The sequence below is a fragment of the Photinus pyralis genome, unplaced genomic scaffold (assembly GCF_008802855.1).
Source record: "Photinus pyralis isolate 1611_PpyrPB1 unplaced genomic scaffold, Ppyr1.3 Ppyr1.4_LG8, whole genome shotgun sequence".
Lineage (NCBI taxonomy): Eukaryota > Metazoa > Arthropoda > Insecta > Coleoptera > Lampyridae > Photinus > Photinus pyralis.
In genome coordinates, this window is record NW_022170819.1 from 31,044,379 (window position 1) to 31,064,775 (window position 20,397).

At 37.3% G+C, this 20,397-nt stretch overlaps 1 protein-coding gene across 8 annotated transcripts in view; it reads right to left on the reverse strand.

The window, feature by feature from the left end:
• The window catches only part of LOC116178078 (protein Gawky), a 52,974-nt gene that overhangs the window by 10,964 nt on the left and 21,613 nt on the right, over positions 1-20,397 (reverse strand). For 3 of the 8 annotated variants that reach the window (XM_031497376.1, XM_031497380.1, XM_031497375.1), the window contains 13 exons: positions 16,678-16,913; positions 16,283-16,625; positions 14,909-15,118; positions 14,331-14,860; positions 14,080-14,277; positions 12,372-12,602; positions 12,125-12,319; positions 11,900-12,067; positions 11,686-11,843; positions 11,387-11,558; positions 11,122-11,339; positions 10,758-11,001; positions 10,582-10,701 (listed from right to left, as the gene is read on the reverse strand). In XM_031497376.1, the coding sequence (XP_031353236.1) occupies positions 10,582-10,701; positions 10,758-11,001; positions 11,122-11,339; positions 11,387-11,558; positions 11,686-11,843; positions 11,900-12,067; positions 12,125-12,319; positions 12,372-12,602; positions 14,080-14,277; positions 14,331-14,860; positions 14,909-15,118; positions 16,283-16,625; positions 16,678-16,913 (3,023 nt within the window). Of the gene's footprint in view, positions 1-10,581; positions 10,702-10,757; positions 11,002-11,121; positions 11,340-11,386; positions 11,559-11,685; positions 11,844-11,899; positions 12,068-12,124; positions 12,320-12,371; positions 12,603-14,079; positions 14,278-14,330; positions 14,861-14,908; positions 15,119-16,282; positions 16,626-16,677; positions 16,914-20,397 lie in introns of those variants that run through there. The other 5 variants (XM_031497381.1, XM_031497378.1, XM_031497379.1 and 2 more) reach the window with 4 other exon arrangements.

Consider the following 20,397-nt stretch of genomic DNA (forward strand, 5'->3'; position numbering starts at 1 on the left):
CTGCAAAAAGAACGAACTTAATATCTTGAAAACTGTAGTAGTAGTACAGAAGGACGGACAGAGAAAGTGGCTGCAAGCGCACCCAACATCGTTAGAAAATGCGCCAAAAAGCGATAATTTTCGTCTTTGTACAAGAGTTGCCCCACCAAGATTTTGCTGACTCGACTATAGATAGAGGAACATAGAGCAACAAAGTTACTTCATCGTAGAAAAACGTCTGGAAATGACAGAAATGTTTTAAATATTGTCGTGAATTTTCTAGCTAGAATGATAAACGCGCAATTAAGTCGATAAAGGAGTAGTATCAGATAACGAATGAAAGCAGATGTGACTCAATTTATCAATATCAACATTTTCAATTGTCTTGAAATTTGGACACCTTGTCACACTGCAAACTTTTTGATACTGTAACGTTATTTATAAATTCGGGTTCGATTTATATCAATATTTATTAAACAAAACTAAAACACTATAAAAACCGTACAATTTATATCGATTATTTATATCACACACACTTCGCAATTTATATTTCCGCGCTCGATCTGGTTCAGTAGTAAAAACTGCCGCGATGTTCGGTCCGCAACCATTTATACACGCAAGCAATGTAAGTCAACATCCGCGTACATTCTCGAATATTCCTACACAAATCCCACTATCGCGCGCGTAGAAAATTCCAGAGCGCCAAAGGCGACGTCATGTCTGGAGCGTTTCCGTTACACTGTCCCCTTCTTAATTCTGGACGTCTCGTTCAGAAACTGCGTTAGTATTACTTTTTAATGCCTCGTGTCGGAATCTGCAGTCAGAGCCTGCTCGACAAACACCTTTCTTGAAAAAGTAACGGTCCACAGTTTTGCGGAGGGTCGTCCCCTGTGGGTTGAAGCAGCAAACTGTAATTCGAACGCTAGTGTTTCTAAAAATCCCTTCGATCATGGTTCGCACTATCTTCCAGTCCAACCCATCTAAACCACATCCAATCTTCGGGATCGCCAAGCTATTTATGTCATAGTATGCCATGAGTTTCTTTAAGGTTTTTAAAGCAGACCAGAGGTTTTCATAGGTGGGTTTGCCTTCTGACGTTTTCTTCGAAACCAAGGAGAACAAAGAGCGTTGACTATCTTCCAAGCGCAGTACTTTACCCACTCGTGGTCTTCGCTTTATCAACTCGTCTATTCTTCCAAATCTTTTCCGGAATACGGAAGCTATACCTCTACCCATGCGAAGGTCTTCGGCGACACAATGGGCGATGGAAACGTTAACCGGAAGCTCAAAAATATTTTGACAAATTTCCTGAGTAACGCCAAATCGAGCTTTCTTCCGCTGGGCGTAATTTGACATAAAATCGTTAAAATTTGGCTCGATCCCAAAGCTGCGTTCCTCTTCTCGAATACCTCTAACTTCTTCGTTGTTGTTGGATCCGGCATATCGTGCGAGTCGATTAATGTGGACAACTTTCGGTTTCCGGTGGTTCATTCTGATACGATATATCACGTCATTTATCTTCTTGATCACCTCATACGGACCTTCCCATTGTTTTTCTAGCTTGGGAGAAAGACCTCTTCGTCTCTGTGGATTGTGCAGCCATACCAGATCTCCAGCTTCAAAAGTTTCATTGACCGAGCGGAGGTTGTATTGATTTTTCATGCGATCGCTGGCAATCTGAATATGACTTCTAGCCAAGTCGTGAATCTCGTTCATATTCGCCTTTAGTTGGTCAACATAATTTTCACCTGCGACATATTCTTCATGGGGTTTACGCCCAAACTCGAGGTCACATGGAAGGCGTAGTTCACGACCCAACATAAGGCAGGCAGGAGTCTGACCCGTGGTCTCGTTGACGGCTGATCGATACGCCATAAGGAACAGGTGGAGGTACTGGTCCCAATTTTTCTGATGTTCTGCCACGACTTTTGAAAGATATTTACCCATCGTTCGATTCATTCTCTCCACCATTCCATCTGACTGAGGATGCAAAGGTGTTGTTCTGGTTTTATTGGCTCCTACCAGTCGACAAACATCTTGGAACAAAGCCGATTCAAAGTTCCTTCCTTGGTCTGAATGGATTTCTATAGGAACACCAAAACGTGTAAAGAACTCCTTTACCAACACTTCTGCAACTGTTGCTGCCTCTTGGTTTGGAATGGCGTAAGCTTCAGTCCACTTTGTGAATTAATCCATAGCGACTAGGATATATTTATTTCCGCCATCTGTCTCGGGAAACGGTCCTGCGATATCGATAGCAACTCGTTCCATCGGACTACCAACGTTACACTGCCTCATGGGTGCCTTCTTCTTGGAAACTGGTCCGTTTCCAGTAGCACATAACTCACATTTTTGACACCATCGCCGGACATCTTCTTTACTGTTGACCCAATAGAATCGCTCACGTACCCTTTGCAACGTTTTCGTAATACCAAAGTGTCCTCCGGAAGCGCCGTCATGCAATTTTCGCAATACTTCCGACATTTTGCTTCTAGGTACTACTAATTGCAGCGTCGATTCGGTGCCATCTTCACTTTCAAGGGTCCTATACAACAGGTTGTCTTTCAGAGTCAGGCTATTCCATTGGCCCCAATAATTCTTTACTTCAGGACTTGTGGCACTAATGTCTTGCCAGCCTGGTCTTTGTCCGTGGCGCATCCAATTCAGAACAGTTTTTATACTTGGGTCGTTTTCTTGGGCCGTTTTGATTTCGCTTGGCTTCCATTCCTCACTCTCTACAGTTGTTCGTCGCAGATGGCCAATCTTGTCTTCTATTTTAGAACAATGTTTGCAGTTGTCTTTGCACGGTCTTCTTGACAAAGCGTCTGCATTATTGTGAACTTTTCCAGACGACGTAATGTTTACAGTGAAGATCGGGGCTTTGTTTCTGCAGGTTGACGATAGCCCTTTCCTGTCGACCTTTCTTAGTTTTCCGGCTGCTGCAATGGTTTTTGGCAGTTGCGGCGAACGTGTCCAATCTCGCCGTGGTTCACGTTTCTTTGCCAGTGACTGTATTGCTTTATTGATCTTTTCTTCCACTACTTTACTGACCTTTTCTTCCACTACTTTACTGACCTTTTCTTCAAAACTTTCAGAGCCACCTTCCTCTTCGATGGTTCTTACCCGGCTCTCACTGCGAGGTTCCACCATACGTACTCGCGCACTTCCATGACTAACTTTCTTGGCGGCTTCGAATTCTAACGCATGGGCCAAAGCTTTCTCAATTTTGTCGTGCCTAGCCAGTCTCAAAGCCTGCTGGGCATCTCCATCACGAACGCCATCGATAAATGTTTGTACAGCCAGTTGATCAAGAAAGCTCTCCGGTGCCGTAGGGTATGCCAATCGAATCAGTCTAGCGATGTCCGCTTCAAGTTCCTGCAAACTTTCTCCAGGTTTCTGCATTCGGTTCTTGACTTGGGCATAGTAAACTTGCTGAAGGTGTTTATCGCCATATCGCATTTCGAGTCGCGCTACTATTTGTTGGAAGTTCTGTTGGTCCTCGGGGATGGTCCGCAACACATCCAGAGCATCTCCTCTCAGAGCAAAAATCAGGGCTGTAGTTTTGTCTTGAAGAGTCCATTTATTTGCCGCAGCCGCTGCTTCAAACTGTCGAACGTACGTGGTCCAAGGAATCTTACCATCAAAAGTAGGTGGCTTTATTCGGGCTTGCTGAACGTCGCCTTCTACTCTCGTATTTGTTTCTGGGTCGACCTTCTTGTAATGAGTAGACTGTGGCACCTCAAGAAGACGGTCCATCAGTAATTCATCTGGGGCACTACTAGTACGCTCTTCCGTAGTCAGTCGCAAGAATTGCTCGCGCAGCTCTTCATACTTGTGCTCAATCTCGACGAATGTTGCTTTAAATGTTTTGGAAACTTCCGTAATTCTATCTTCAACTTTTTCTTCAACTTCTTCGATAATCTTTCTAGAATTTTCCTCCATCTTCTCGAATTTCTCTTGAATATTGCTAGAATTTTCTTCCATTTTCTCGAACTTCTCTTCAAAATGTCTAGAATTTTCTTCGAACTTCTCTTGAATATTTCTATAATTTTCTTCATTAATCTTTCTAGAATTTTCTTCCAACTTCTCAAACTTCTCTTGAATATTTCTAGAATTTTCTTCATTAATCTTTCTAGAATTTTCCTCCATCTTCTCGAACTTCTCTTGAATATTTCTAGAATTTTCTTCCATTTTCTCGAACTTCTCTTCAAAATTTCTAGAATTTTCTTCCAAGTTCTCTTGAATATTTCTAGAATTTTCTTCATTAATCTTTCTAGAATTTTCTTCCATTTTCTCGAACTTCTCTTGAATATTTCTAGAATTTTCTTCAAAATTTCTAGAATTTTCTTCCAACTTCTCGTGGTTGCTTTTCATTTCTTGTTGCAACACCTGTTGGCCATTTTGGATTTGCTGGAGCAAATTGAGCATCGTTTCTTCCATTTTAGCGGCAGCAGATCTTGTTACAGGCATACACAAGCACAAGCACTTAATTTAAACTTACTTTTAATTAATTTAATTAATCCCACCGCTGTCACCAATGTAACGTTATTTATAAATTCGGGTTCGATTTATATCAATATTTATTAAACAAAACTAAAACACTATAAAAACCGTACAATTTATATCGATCATTATATCACACACACTTCGCAATTTATATTTCCGTGCTCGATCTCGTTCGATAGTAGACTCCCGCGATGTTCGGTCCGCAACCATTTATACACGCAAGCAATGTAAGTCCCGAATATTCTAGAATACGCGTAGAAAATTCCAGAGCGCTAAAGGCGACGTCACGTCTGGAGCATTTCCGTTACAATACTTTGAGATGTTTGAGATCTTAAATTATTGGGTTTTGAGAAATCGAAGTTTCAAAATTTTGAGACTTTCAAATTGTGATCTTGAAATCTTGTATGTATTTTAAAAATTATGTGGGTTCAAAATTTGGCGTTGCGATTCTGAAACGTTAATACTTCACAGTTAAGAAACGCTAAAACGTCGAAATATTGAACCCTTCATATTTTGGGGTTGTGAAATTTTTGAGTGTTAACATTTTGAAGTCTTGCAGTTTGGAAGCTTTAAAAATTCTGAATTTTAAAATTTTGATTGTTAAGATTCGAGAAATTTCTGCTTTCAAAATATTCAAACAAATTATATGATTTTAAAGGTTTGGAACTTTGCGATGTGGAATATTAATATTTGAAATGTTGAGATTTCAAGTCTTATGTGAAATATTGTTTTGGGCAAACAAATTTAACGAATTCCTAAAGATTCCAGTTTAAAACTTAATACACTGAAGAAGAAAGAATCTAAAGGTTTCAAAAGTTCAGCTTCTCAATAGGATAACAAAAAATAAAAGTTTCTATATTTTTCCGATGTTGATATATTCGAATTTTGGGATCATAAAATTCTCAAATATTGCCATTGAAATACTAAAGGTTTGGTGTTTGCGAGTTTTAGCACCTTAAGGTCTTACAATATTATAACAGGCGTTTGAAACGTTTTTAAATTTTGAAATCTTGATTGTTTGTTTTTAAAAGTAACAACTGTTAATAGGCGAATGTTTTAAATGTTGAAGTACTGCAGTTTTAGTAGTTGGCTGGTAAAACGAACTTTTGAATCGGCATTAGTTTTACTTTTATTCGAGGTGCCTACCCACATAGCATTCGATATCTTATGTATATACTATGTATATTCATTATAGACATATGTATTTTATGTCCAGTATGGATATTCTATAAATATACATTTTGGATGTGCTATGTATATACATGGGATTATATGTTATGTATATACGTTTTGGATTTGATACATACGTTTTCTGTATTACCGACGTTACAAACGTTAGCGTCTCATTTGCTGTGAATTACGGCGATGAAGATAGTAAGGTGCTATTGCAAATACAGTTCATTTTTCTAAAATTGGGAGTGTTATTCCGCGAGTTATTAATGAGTTTGTTTGTCTAATTTGTACAGTGAAAGTAATGATTTTTCTTTCGTGTGGGCATGACCCAACGTTGCAAATATGTGTTAGTGATATGTAAAGACTGAATGGAAGTTAATATAAGGACAAGAATGGCAGGTATGTTAGCAACCTATTTGTTATGAACTCGCGCTATTATAGTGTTGGACAAGAACACGATCAAAATGACTCAAGACTACAGTGTTAAAAAGAACAATAATAATTTCTTATGCACATTTTCCATTGTATACTAGGAGACTTAATAAACAAAAAGCTCCACTCCGTGAAAAGAATTTATTTATGTAGGTATAGATGATAGTAAACTTCCCGAATGTTAGAAGAATCTATATAGAACATCCATTCTGAATGTATACAACATACATGGTATATCCAGTTGTCAGTATACCAATATATATAGCATGTCTGATGCATATACATAAGACATCCAAAACGTATATACTATGTATTATGTGAAGTCTGCCAAACTTATATCCCATACACATACATTGGACATTTGCGACATACTTTTCCACATTCTATGGATATACAATATCCCACGTGGAATGTACATGGTATATGCAATGTATATAGGTCTGCTATGTGGGTACATACAAAATTTCATCTAAATATCAAAACAAATAAAAAAGCGACTGCGCATGCGTAAAACAAATTTTTTGATTCGGCATTAGTTTTACTTTTATTTGAGGTGCCTACATACAAAATTTACATTAAATATCGTAACAAATAAAAAATTGGGATTGCGCAAATATAAAAGTTGTAATGCGCATGCGCAATATTTTTTTTTTGCATCTGCATAATTGCCTGAAGTTTAAGAAATATTTACTAACACAGAAAACCGGACATTCATATGTTCTTTGTAATAAGAGTTATAAGAGAAACCCTTCTAAATTGGGGGTTTCAAACTTCATCCAAATTTGATAAATATTTCATGGGGAAGGTATATTTATCCAATTTGGATGAAGAGAAATCCTTTTTGAAGGTTCGGGCAGTTTTTGGGCTGTAACTTTTTGGCCCGTTAGTCTACATAGCCAAAAAACAGTAGCGACCTTTCATATATCCCGAAGAACATGTGTATCAATTTGCAAAGCGATCGGACGTTTCTGCACAAGCTTATCGTGTACACGGACAGACAGACGGACGGAAGGGCAGACAGATAGCAATACAAAATTATAAACGATCTCGAGGATCATTAATAAAATTTCATGTTTAGCAGATAAGATGTGTGGTAATTATGATTTTGTATTCTATAAGTTTTTTGGGTTTCAAAATCTGTAGTTCAATTATACCATTTAGTGATGCAACATGACAGATTATGAAAAAAGGTAAAAATCACGTAATCTCTTCAAAGTGTCCAAATATTTAAAAAAGTCAAAAAAATGTTTTAAAATTTGAAATCTTGAAATATCGAAAGTTGAACATTCTGAAACTCTACAATTTGAAAATCTTGTGATGCCAATTGTTGGCACCTGCACATTAAAAATGACAACATGGCGGTTTTAGTAATATTTTAAAATGTTTGCATGTAGTTTTGGCTTTTGTAGTTTTCAATACAAAAATTTGAAATTTTGCAATTTAAAATGTCCAGGTTTTGAATTTTAGAATGTTTAACCCTGGAATGCTACGCGGGGTACGCTTGTACCCCATGCTTGTTTGCAAGTTGCCCCAAACGGCAATAGTTGGGGCTACAGTCATGTGCGCCTCAGTAGTTTCATTCTACCTCACGGCAGTTTAGGTGTGATATTGGTGACGTGCTGTGCATTTTGAATCGTTGAGATATTTGAGATCCGGGGTATAGGTGTACCCCAGTGTAGCAGAATAGGATATTTTTTTGTGTTGGTATGTAAATTTATATTCTTGCTAAACTATTAAAATTATTATTATAATTTCGAAATCCGTGTTGTTTTTCAATGAATCTTTTTTCAGAAGACGAAATGGCTTCCCAAAAACAATATTTTGACCGCCGACTGTACCCCATGTAGCATATTGAGTTCAGGAAATAAGTGTAGCGTTCCAGGGTTAAGAAACTTTTTTGAAGAATTTTTACAATTGAGCTTTTGAAATTTTTGAGTATGAAATCTTGAAACCCAGAAGTGCAAAAATAGCCGTTGAACGCGTATGTCATAACATTATGCCAAACTACGGTCTATTCAGTATATCTTCCGTTGCACGTCATTCCCTGAAGAAAACGACGTACCAACGTAAACTTACTTTCGTTTATTAGGCAACACATTAAGCATGTAGTTTATTTTAGCCGCAACAATTGGTAGCATTTCGCTATGTTGTCGCGTTTAAATTTGTAAATTTGACAGGTTGCTTTTGGTTTACTTTTCGTTTGATTTGATTTTGATTATTTTCTACGTCTTTCGCTGTGCATTGGTTTGAAGAGAAATTACTGAAGAATTTAGATAACCCGTTAGTAATTGTGTTCGATAACGGGAAAACAAACAACATTAAAGTGTGGTTAGGTGATCATAATGTGCAGTTCTCCGAAAATGATTTTACAGCCGAACTGTTGAAAAGGTTGCACAGTAAGTACGTTCGCAAATTATTTGATGTTATATAAATCTTGTTGATACTTTTAGGAATAAATCAGCTAAAATGTACCGCATAAGGCATTGACCACTTAGCCGAGCAATACGGTTACTTCGTTTTACGATTACCACCCTATCATCGTGTTTTTAATCCTATCGAACATATTTGGGGCATAGCGAAAAATTATTACAATCGACACATTGGTAGAGATGGACGAAGCATTGAAAATTGCATAAACATGTGACAAGAATCACTACAATCGATAACTTCCGAAACGTGGCGCAATTCAGTTAAGGATACGGAAACTGTTAATACACGAGTGGTACGAAAGAGAAAAGCAATTAGATCTTGAAAACGTTGCTACTATTATTATAAACTTTGAACACGAAAGCAGTTCCGATGATTCCGATTAATTTGAATATCATCCATCACATCACATAACCTGTAAAATTTTATATTTAGTACCTACTTTCTCTGTAAAAGAGATGCTACATTTGTACAGTTCATAAGTTATTAAAGTATATTGTATGTATATTGTGGTTCCAATTAACGAAATGAATAATAAGGTGTGGATTGTTCACACAAAGAATGCACTGTCTTGTTGACAAGTGACATAACCTAAATCGCTCAAAACTAGATTTGGCATTATTGCATAGTAATTACGTCATAGAATATGATGACGTGCAACGGAAGTTATACGGAATAAAGTGTACGTTACAAACTTCAACTCACAAAACGTGTGTACCTGTACTCTATAGCGTGCAATAAAGGGGATATGACCTTGGCAGTCGAACCCTATATTTAAAAAAAAAACATTCTGGCGTTTCTGATATTAAAATTTTTTATTTTCAAATTTTGATAAACAGAAACTCTAGAAGAACCTTTTGTGTGGGAGCTTGGAAATGCTGATGTTGATTTAAGAACAACATCAAATCTGCACCTACGGCTTTAGACACACCATTTAAATATTTCTCCTTTGAAATATTCTACAATATCGATATTTCTACGTTGCTGAAATTTAAAAATTCTGTAACTATGAATTTATAAGAAGGTAGTAGATGGCGCTGTGTTCGAAGATTAACACATACAGGGAAAATATAAAACGGCACCAAATAATTGTAAAGTAGAAATATCCAGTACTGCGAACAGAAATAAATCTTTGACAACCGCTAATGACATTTCGGCAGTTTAGTTGGTAACATAAACTACCAGCTAACAAAATTCGCCAGTCGTTTTATGTTTCAGCGTAATACTGACTTGTGTTTTAACCGATCACAGTGAAGGGCAAAGCGTCCTTGTGCTTTCTACCGCTACGCTAAGGAATACAGTTTTTTTTAATAGAAAATGTGTAGATTTACTTGATGGTTGAAAACCTCGAAATTTGTGATGTGTAGAACTAGTAGGGGTTTGAAATGTATCTTGAAATTGATAGTTTTAAAAGTAAATTTTTAAAATTTCAAAATCTTGAAGTTTTTAAAATGTAAAAGGTTAGAAGTCCTCTCAGGTTTGGAAGCACAAAAGTTTGAGATCTTTAATGTGAACTTTCAAAAGTTGAAATAATTCACTTTTGCAGATTCTAAAACCTTACGATTTCAAATTTTAAGAGTTTGAAATTTAAAACTTTTGCAATTTTGAAATTTTTTTTAGATTTTGATGCTTTGATATTTTTCTTGTTGTTACTGCACAGACGAGTAGACAGACAGATAAAGATACATCTGTCAGAGCAATAATTCCATTTTGAGGTACATTTGAACTAGGTTACTGTTAAGATTTCAATTTGAATAGCAATAATAGGTATATTTATTGACCTGCCAAATTAAACAAATATAAAATGCAAAACCTGAATGCGTTTAACTATTACATGTAACCAAAAATAGTACATTCATGACACCCATGAGAAATCCTTTTATGGCACTAATACGAAAATGACTTCAAACAGACCAAAAAATCAAACGGTACATCCGTGCATTTTTAACTTTAATAAGCTTGGTTCGTTCCAATACCACAAATGTTGCAATTGCAAATTTGGCGAAAAGTCACACATTAAACACACTTTTCCCAAGAATTAAAAGTATAGAAAAAAATACCTACCTTTGTAGCCTCTTCACGAGACGAATATTTGGCGAGTGCAAATCCTTGATGCAGATATAAATGAAAACTTTGAAGAGGGCCATGTTGCATACATAACGTACGAAGCGTAGAACCATCAATCTGAATCAATATTTAAGGTAAGCTTCCAACGATCTGGAAACCCTTGTTAGTCTTACCTGAGCGGTTAGATTACGCAGTAGCAGCCAAGGCGACGATCCCCAATTGCCGGAGCTACGTTGAGCAGCCCAAGACGCCGAACCTAAACTTATAGTCCAACCATTAAGACCAGAAGCACCTTTAGTCGCAAGGCCAGGGGGAGGACCACGTGATTTCGGAGCTCCCCATAGCTCAGAAGTAACCGCCGTCGACGGATTGGGATCACCCAAAGATCCCTTGCTTGCAGGTAATTTATTTTGAGGACTAAATTCAATTAAACTTGTAGAATTTTGTACATTACTAAGTAAAGTGGTAAGGTTCGTTACGCTAGCGTTAAAATTCTAGAGAATTTCTGGGTTTACCCAACTTGTCTTATATACTTACCTAGTAAACGCACTGGGAGTTGTCGCCGGAGGATTAAAACTCCACGTTGACGAGCTAAGACTAAGAGGTTGAATCGAGTCTCCGCCGGGTGGCGAGTTTTTACTCGAATTCATGTTGAACAGTTCGGTATCTTTTATGGTGGCGATAGAGAGAGGTGAACGCACTACTGAACCTGGAGTAATACTAGGATCATCTTCGATAGATTTCATTTGGTTGCCCTGAAACGGACGAAGTTAACGTATCGAATATGATAAGCTGTAATCACCTTCCAAGGTTTGCCAGGTTCAAATTCAGGTACTAAGTCTGTAAGAGATGGCTGCGTGGACGTCGACCATTGACCATCTTTGTTATCTGCAACGGGATCGTTCGCGCCGGCGTCGGGCCAACCTCCCGTGTCAGCCGATCGGCCACTAGACCAAGGGCTACAAAAATTTATACTATAAATAAAAGAAAAACGTTATTAATCCCCAATGGAGTTACATATCTTAACTATCACTACTACCGACATTTTTTAAAACCAATTTAAGTAGAGGTAGTGCAAAAACAAGTGATACTCGCACGTACCCATCGGGCTGTGTCAGTCCCAAACCATTTAAATTTGGAGAACTATTCGACGGCGCCAGAGGTTTGGAAATTGAACCGGGCGCGCGACTGAACTCTCCCCCTTCTTCCTTATCTAACGCAGGCAGTTTCCACTGGTTCAGCCTCGACTGCTGTTGGCTCTGCTCGGAAGTGAACGATTTACAATTTTTGACAAATTTGCGAGTGGATCACTTACTATTTGGGAGTCTTTAATACCGAGATCAACGAAGTTTCCTTGCAACGCGTTTATTGAATCGTGCATCGGATTAGTCTTAAAAATGTCCGACGGACCGCCGGACGAATTACCAGTTAAATTATGCTGTTGCTGCTTTACGTAAATTGCCTGCTGAGCTGCTATCTGGTTCTAACGGAAGAAATTTGGTAAGTGCACGCGCGGTTCTGAAAACTAAGCGAGACAAACCTGCAAATTCGAAATCTGCTGTTTGGTTTTCGTTATAAGAACGGAACATTGGAGAAGTATGTTGCTTGGCTTTCCTCCCAGCGTTTGCGATTGCGCCACCGACTGTTGGGTGAGTAATTGTTGTAAGTTCTTTATTTGTTGCAACAACTGATTGAGTAGTACAAGAGTTTGAGGAGCCAGAGGTTGATTGAGTATCTGTAAGAGATTTAGTTGCTTACACTTGGGATGGATAGGGAAATATTTTTACCTGGTGGTTTAAGTAACCAGCTTGTACAGCCATTTGTATCTGTTGGACTAGCAGTCGTAGTTGATGAGATGTCGGTGTCGATTGTGGTGGTATGGTGCGTCCGGAACTTGTGCTACCAAAGCTCTGGTTTCCTCCGCTTTGAGGTATCATTTTTGTAATGTTATTAATTGAACAATTATTGGATGTTGATCCACTGCCCATACTGCTTAGTAAATTAGGTGCATTATTGCCCTGAAAATAATTCAGTTATTAGCCTTTGACTATTTCAGAAATTGAAATGTCTTCAGAATAATAACATCGATTGGCAAATGGACCAATGGAGTTTTTGGCACTTGTCTTAGCTAAGACTATCCAACAGTTAACTTCTATGAAAATAAATCGTATTCATATAGGAGATTAGCTATCAGATAAATTTACCAAAAAAATGAATCCCTAAATGTCTCAGCTAACAAGTTAAATTTGTTAACTGACTAATGAAATAGGTCAAATAACAAATAAAGAGCCGATCTTGCATGTTTCTGTTATACTTATCTGACAGTTAATTGTCATGGAAATTATCTGTATGAGAGATACACTACCACTCAAAAGTATTCTTCCGCCATCCAGTTATTGGCCGATAAAAAGGAAATTGGATAAAATTTAAAAGTTTATTCACTGTACAGGGTGAGTCAACAATTGTGCGGAGTAACTTAATGCATTGAAGATTTTTCGATAAGAGTGCTTTTGTATTATGATATGGTTGAATTTTCTCCAAATTTTAAAAATATTTGAAATTATACAGGGTGCGCCCACAAAGTAAGCTGCCAAAATGGTAATTTTTTAAAATAGAACCTCCTGTATTTGAATGCATTTTTGAATTCTATGTGTAATTGTACGTCTATTTTATCATATGGTTAATATCCGAAAAACTAGTAGTTTTAAAGATAATTCGATTTGTAAGAAAAATCGGGCATTTGCAAGCGTCAGTATATGGTCAAAATTATTAATTAAATTTTGATTCCAGGTTTTATATCTTTTATCCTGGGTTAAGTAAGTCAAATAAATACATCTACTATGAAACATTACAAAAATAGCTTACAGGGTGTTTTTTTGGTAGGTCCAAAGTTGCAAAACTTCATATTAAAAAACCTGACTTTTTTTAAATGGAACACCCTGTATATTTTTCTGCCATCTTTTAGCTCCTCCAAAAACCTTCAACTTTTGACAATAATGTCCTATACCAGGGGTCGGCAACCTATTGATACGGAAAAACCAAAAATTACAATTTACAAAATTTGTATTTGGCTATATACAGGGTCCTGCAACAGTGTCGGTTTTTCCTACATAGCTGATACCTGGTAAAAAATATTGGTGGTTGCCGATCTACAGAAATTATTTTTGAATGTACAGGGTGTCCCATTTTTACGATGTCAATAAATAACTGATCTTTTTAAAGTATGGGGTTGCCATTTAGGATTTTTGAAGAGGGGGGGCAGGGGGTTGTTATTCATAACTTCATTCTGGTTCCCCCTCGATACCACCCAAACGGTTTTGCGCGATTTTCAATATCTTCTTTAGTTTGGAAAATATGGCAGACTGCATGTTTTAAAATTGACACCCTGTATAGTTCAATGTTAAGAGGTAATCTCTAATGTTTTTTTTACGTTTCCATGGAAACTAACTGTCAAAAATGCAATTTACAAGTTGATAAAATTAAAAATCCACATACAGGAGGAAAAGGCATTTGTCCCGAAGGACCATTCGGAAAGCGTTGTCCAGGAAATGGGGCAGCTCCTTGGTGATCGTAGTGATCCTCGTGGCGCGTCCTCCAACTGTCTATGTTGCCACCACGTACTGAACTTAACATGTCCAAAGCGTCTTCCATATTCATATCTCGGTTCCTTAAAGCTGTTTCAACATCATCTTTCTGCAACCACAAAAAAATGAAAATCTGAAAGTTTAAGGAAACAAAAGAACTACCTTATAGCCCATATCGACCAAAACTCGAAATTGTTTAGAATTCCACACCATTTCTTTAGATAAAGCTGGCTTTGGTCCCTGTTTGTGATTCCAGTCAATTTCGTTTTCCCAAAGGGGTCCGCCCACCATAGGTTTTTGTTTGCCCCACGGCGCGTTACTGTCATCCCATGCGGGTCCGCTTTCGTCCCACGAACCATTTCGACCGTGACTCCAAACCGAACCGTCCGGTTTCATTCGAGCTTGAGGCATACCGGGTGGACCTCCGGCACCCCGTGCCATATTCGCCGTAGTTGGAAGATCTTTCCAGTGTGACCCTTGCTGCGGATTTCCCCACAAAGAGGTACCGTCGTCGTAATTGGGCATTGTGCGTCGTTGTGCGGGGGGCGAAGGTTCCTCCCAGCCCGCCGGATTGCCACCTCCCGGAACCATGGGTATTTTTCCCTGATGATGCATGTGATGGGCAGAAGCTTGAGGACCCGCTTGAGCCCAGAACGCTTCTGCACCCGCGCCATTAAGTCGTCCGGTTATACCTACAATTACAGTTTCCTATACAATTCGTTTTGTTAACAAAAAAATACCTCTCGGATCTCCTCGCATGTCGCCGCCCGTAAGGCGCATTTGCTCTCGCGGATCTAGCATTCGCATCGGATCGGTATTGTTGCTTCGAATGTCTCGTAAATCTGGTCTCATGTCGCGCAAATCCATGCCGGTCGTTCGTGGATCAGCGGAACGCGGATCTCCCCATCCCGCTGCAGTTGCAGTAGCCCACTCAGTTTCTTTTTTGGGTGCTATAAATTGTAGTAGGGTGAATTTTCTTGTATTTTTTGTACAGGTGAATTATGTTTATTTTGCAGTCGCCATTGTCAGGGTAAATTAAATTGGGTTCTAAAGATCTGATTGGTTAGAAAAATGAGTTCTTATTCGTGGAAAAGGTTGTGCCTCCCAGAATTGGTGTAAATGGAAAATTTGAGTGGTGGGAAATGAGTTCGTTGGTGGTAAGCCGAAGGGTGGTAATATGCGTCAAGCCATGACAGTACTCGCGTTGAGTGGTTAAAAAAAAGTTTACAATCAATCACCCGAAGTTTCACCGGAAATGTTATAGAGTGAAAAAATTCAGTTTGAGCTGCCGGAAAAGTAATTAGAAACCGAATTTTTTCGTTCCATCCAGATTTGAGGCGCCAAGAAGTCGTGGGAGATGACAAAATTAACTAGAATTACAAAGCAAATTTTTGCAAACCTAAACTCATGTAGATCGAGTATCCCAAAATTAAAATTTGTGTACATGTTATGTACACGGTTGCCACTTCCTACTTTGCCAAGCATCTTACAATTATTTCTTAAAAATCTGTTTCAAAACAATTTGAAAAAAAAATCTTGTAGAATTGCAATTTGTTATTTTCAAAAAGAATAAAAAATTCCAAACTTTAACTTTTAAAGACTAAAAAACTCGAGACTTCTTAACCACCTTAGTCCAGATTTTGGAAAGAGTGCAAATATTGTGGGCATTACTGATTCTAAAAACAAAAATTTCAAAATTTTAAGTTTTCAAAAATGAGAAGAATTAAGTCCAAAAAAATCCACTGCACAAGGACTTAGATACTGTAATTTTAAAATGTTGAATCCTAAAAATCATTGAATTTCAGAAACCCAGATGTTGGTAACCTAAAAACTGAAGTTCAAAATCTTTTCGGCATTTTGTATCAGTTTCAAATTCTAAATTACCAAAATTGGAGAAATTTCGTTTCATTTCACCAAATAAAAGTGTTAAAATGTTTTGGACTTTTCCGATACTGAAAATCAAAAACTCCAGAAAATAATCCAAAATCAGCAAAAGAATTGGAGCGAAAATCGGAAAGTTTTGAGCAAGAAAGTGTTTGGTAGCCTGAATGACCAGTACATTCTTAGCCAAAATGGATATTCTAACCCAAGGAGACAAATGGCTTGAACCTTACCTCCCCACATAGCTCCACCACCAGTTCCGCCGGTACCTGCACCAGTAGTGGCATTATTTCCCCACTGCTGTTGCGTGGCAGGTACACCGGTCCACACGTTCGAACTATCCGCAGCATCGTCGTCCTCTCCCCACGTGCCCCCGATATTGGTTGCCGGCGTGTGACCCCACGGTTTTTGCTGAGGCTGCGGCGGCGGTTGCCCGCCGTTGCGTAAATTCGCCTCCCAAAGTTCGGTCCCATTGTTAATGTTCGGTTTCCACGGTGGGGCGGTGCCGCCTCCGTCAATTTTCATCAGAGGTTCCGGACTGCCGGGAATGTCCCAATTCGTGTCTTGATTTATGTGCTAAAAAGGCGAATTGTTACGCGAACGATCGTAGCAAGCGGCGAGTACTTACGCCACCCCAGCCGTCGTGACTAAAAATGGCCTCACGCATGTTATTTAACTGCTCCAACTGCTGCTTGGTCGAGTTGGTGGGGTGAGGAGGATTCGCGACGCTCGGCTGAGATGTAGAGACAGGATTCGTGGTGTTGCTGACTGCCGGTTTGTTGCCGGGTCCCCATCCTGGGTTGTTCGATTGTGATGTCGCAGGCTGCTGGCCGTTTTGTTGTAAATTTGGAATAGACTTATTTCCTAGAATGACAATGAGACAGACGTGAGGTTATGCCAGGTTGTGCGATACAGTGTGCATTTACCGAACCAATTATGTTAAATTAAAACTATAGACTGACAAGAGGTAAGTAGAAAGTAGACGTTTTCTGCCCTTTAAGAAGTAATACTTTCGAATGTGAATGGACGAAACATACAAACTTGTAACGGTAACAACTCGCCCGTTTTCCAATTTTAGATTATTCACAAAATTTTAAATAATTGACGTATTTCTATTGTTTTAATGACATGCAAAAAAAATCATCATAAACCAAACCAAATTTATAATTAATTCAAATACAGAACTGGCAGATATCATCAGGATCCATTTTTTTTTACAACTTTAAAATAAAAATGTTCAACAGCGCACAGGTTTCTTCGATTATTTACTACGAAATTACGTAATATTTTCTTTTAAAGATTCACAGTGGATATTTTGAAGTGTACACACTGTTTCAGAATAAGCGGCTTATCTTTTTTGTAGTCACACTATGGATACTGCTTTCAAAATATTTGGCAGTATTCAGGACCTCTACACAATAGTAATATCAGATTCAATTGGACGAATTATTTCAAAATGGCGATTTTCAACTTTAAAAAAAAAATGGAATGCAATAATTTTTTTGAGATCTTAAAAAATTCTTTTTACGATAGTATTTCGTTTTTCTGAAAAAATCATTTCTTCCCCTATCAAAAAGCAAACATTTTAATCTAGTAGGTACCACACGACAAATGTTATTTTTGTCCAAATATCAAGTAGCGGTGGACAAAAAATAAACAACGAAACTATATTTTGTAATAAACCTCTACGAGCTGTGACAATTAAGTGATGACACCGAATCCATAAAAACATTTAAAAATTACGATTTATATCAAAAAAATCATTCTTAGTAAAAATGTAGTTTATAAAATAAACAAAACGAATGGTAGAGTTATGGTGTCTGTAGAACCACTACGAAGTAATAGCTCATTGAAGATCGCTTCTTATTTGTGAAACGCCAAATTAAACGTTTCAACATGAAATAACCAAAAAATGCATTGCTTTTTGGTTATCCCATGGTGAAACTTTCAATTTTGACGTTTGACGAATAAGAACAACCCTTCACTCAGTTATTACTAGGGATGGGCGATAACTGTTTTCACCTATCGATAAGTATCGGGTATCGATACACCGATAACTATCGAAAGATCGATAGTTATCGATATATCGATAGTTATCGATATATGAATACTATCGATAGGTATCGATATGTCGATAGTTATCGCTAGGGATGGGCGATAACTGTTTTCACCTATCGATATAAGTATCGGGTACTTACCTATCGATATATTTTACTTATCGATATGCCGATAATTATCGAAATATCGATGGTTATCGATACACCGATAACTATCGAAAGATCGATAACTGTCGCTATATCGATAAGTATCGGTATATCGATAGTTCTCGTTATGGCGATAGTTTTTAATATATAGGTATCGATATATTACCGATAATTTTTTTGAAAGCGTGTCTAAAAACTGCATGAGTTTACTTTTATATTCTGGCGAAAGAGCCCGACAAGACAAGAGGGCTCTTTTAACAAAATATGAAAATAACCGAATGCAGTTCTTGCAACTTTAATGGAGTTACCATATTAACTGTGCAATTATCGCAGGGCTCTTTAGCTTTCTACAATGCAATTACCGCTGTAATTAAGCGGTACTTGCACGCCTCATTTGAGAGAAATATTCGACGTATCGATAGTTATCGACAGGGATAGTTATCTTATCAAGTTTTATTAATAAAATCCATTTTCCGGTTTATTCTCGTGTAAAGTGACTATTAATAGTTACTCGACGTTTCTTTGCTACCTTTATCAAGAGTTTTTTGTTAGATTTCGTAAATGTCAATCAATTGAAACTGTATATCTAAATTTGAAGTGTTCTTAGCTTTTTCTGTTTTTTTTTGTGACTGGTCCTCTGTAACCATAAATCAGATACCGATACATAGGCCATGATTACACCCTTTGATTGTCTTCTTTATTTTATCTAAAGAGTAGCCATTTTGATGCAACATTTTGTTCAAGTTTTTGAAGTGCTTCTTTTTTTGAGCAATCGTCAGTAAGACGAAAAGATCTATTTTCTAAAGATTTTATTACTGCGTTTATTTGGCATGGATGATGATGTGACGTAGCGCTTCTCTTGAGAAAGGGAGCAAAGTTAAGTTTCCGAAACGTCGAGCAACTAAAAATAGTAAATTTACACGAGAGTAAACCCGAAAATGGATTTTATTAATAAAAATAGTAGCGCTCGTTGAAATCTCAACAATAACATAATTTTATCGTACCAATAGTTATCGACATATCGATATATCAATAGTTATCGACATATCGATAGGTATCGATATATCGATACTTACATCGATAAGTATCGATATACACCGGCAACATCCGAATTTGAGATCCACATTTTCGAACCATTGAGGATATAGTCACTGCCGATATATATATATATATAATATATATATCGATATATCGGTTTTTTTAGCTCTACCTATTGTTATTCGATATATCGATAACTATCGATACCTATCGATATATTGAAAAAAATTCCCATGCCTAGTTATTACTCAGTTTGTATTCAGTCTACACCAGTGGTTCTCAAAATGGGTGTCGCAAGCACTTCATAAGGGTGTCGCAAAATTTTTAATATTTACTTAATAAGCTTAAAATTACAAAAAAAAAGGAATTAAAGAATTATAAAAAATGAATATTCATTATTTATTACAATTCTATTTTTTAGTTTCTAAATTATTTATTTCCATGGTTCATAATTCATTAATGATATTGAATTACATCAGACTTTCTCAATCATAACTTATATTTAGGGTGCATATAGGGTGGTATGGGGAATCGAAAACGTCCTATTTTGGTTTTGATCCGTAACTATCTTCAAGGTTGTTAAAGGTGTCAAAATAAAAATTTTTCCTCATGCACTGACCAAAATGGCTTAAAAAACTCTACAAAAAAGTTCATTACAATTTTTTTGTGAGTTCCTTTGTTTTTGAGAAGTTTTGAATTGAAAAGTTACAGTGTTTATTATATTTTTCTCTAAAAGTAAGCATCAGAGTGAAAAATGTCAATTACAAAAAAGATGTGTCTTGATGAGGTCTACAAAAAAGGCTTCTACACTTTTTGCGTCGGGTTCAAAATAAAGGCGCTAGAGGGCATTTTTTAAATGTTATACTATGGCCAAAGATAATTGCAATGACTATTAAAAGTAATCGGAAAGTCAAGTCAGGAGTTTACCTGACAACTAGCTTTAAATGCTTTTGTTTAGAAATTTTTTTGTAAAGACTTCTCATCCTTTATCTCTTTACTAACTGTAAAAAAGCAAAAAAAATAATACTAGGGGTGTCGCGAATTTTGTTTAATAATTTTAGTGTGCCACCAGACAAAAAAGTTTGAGAAACACTAGTCTACACCAT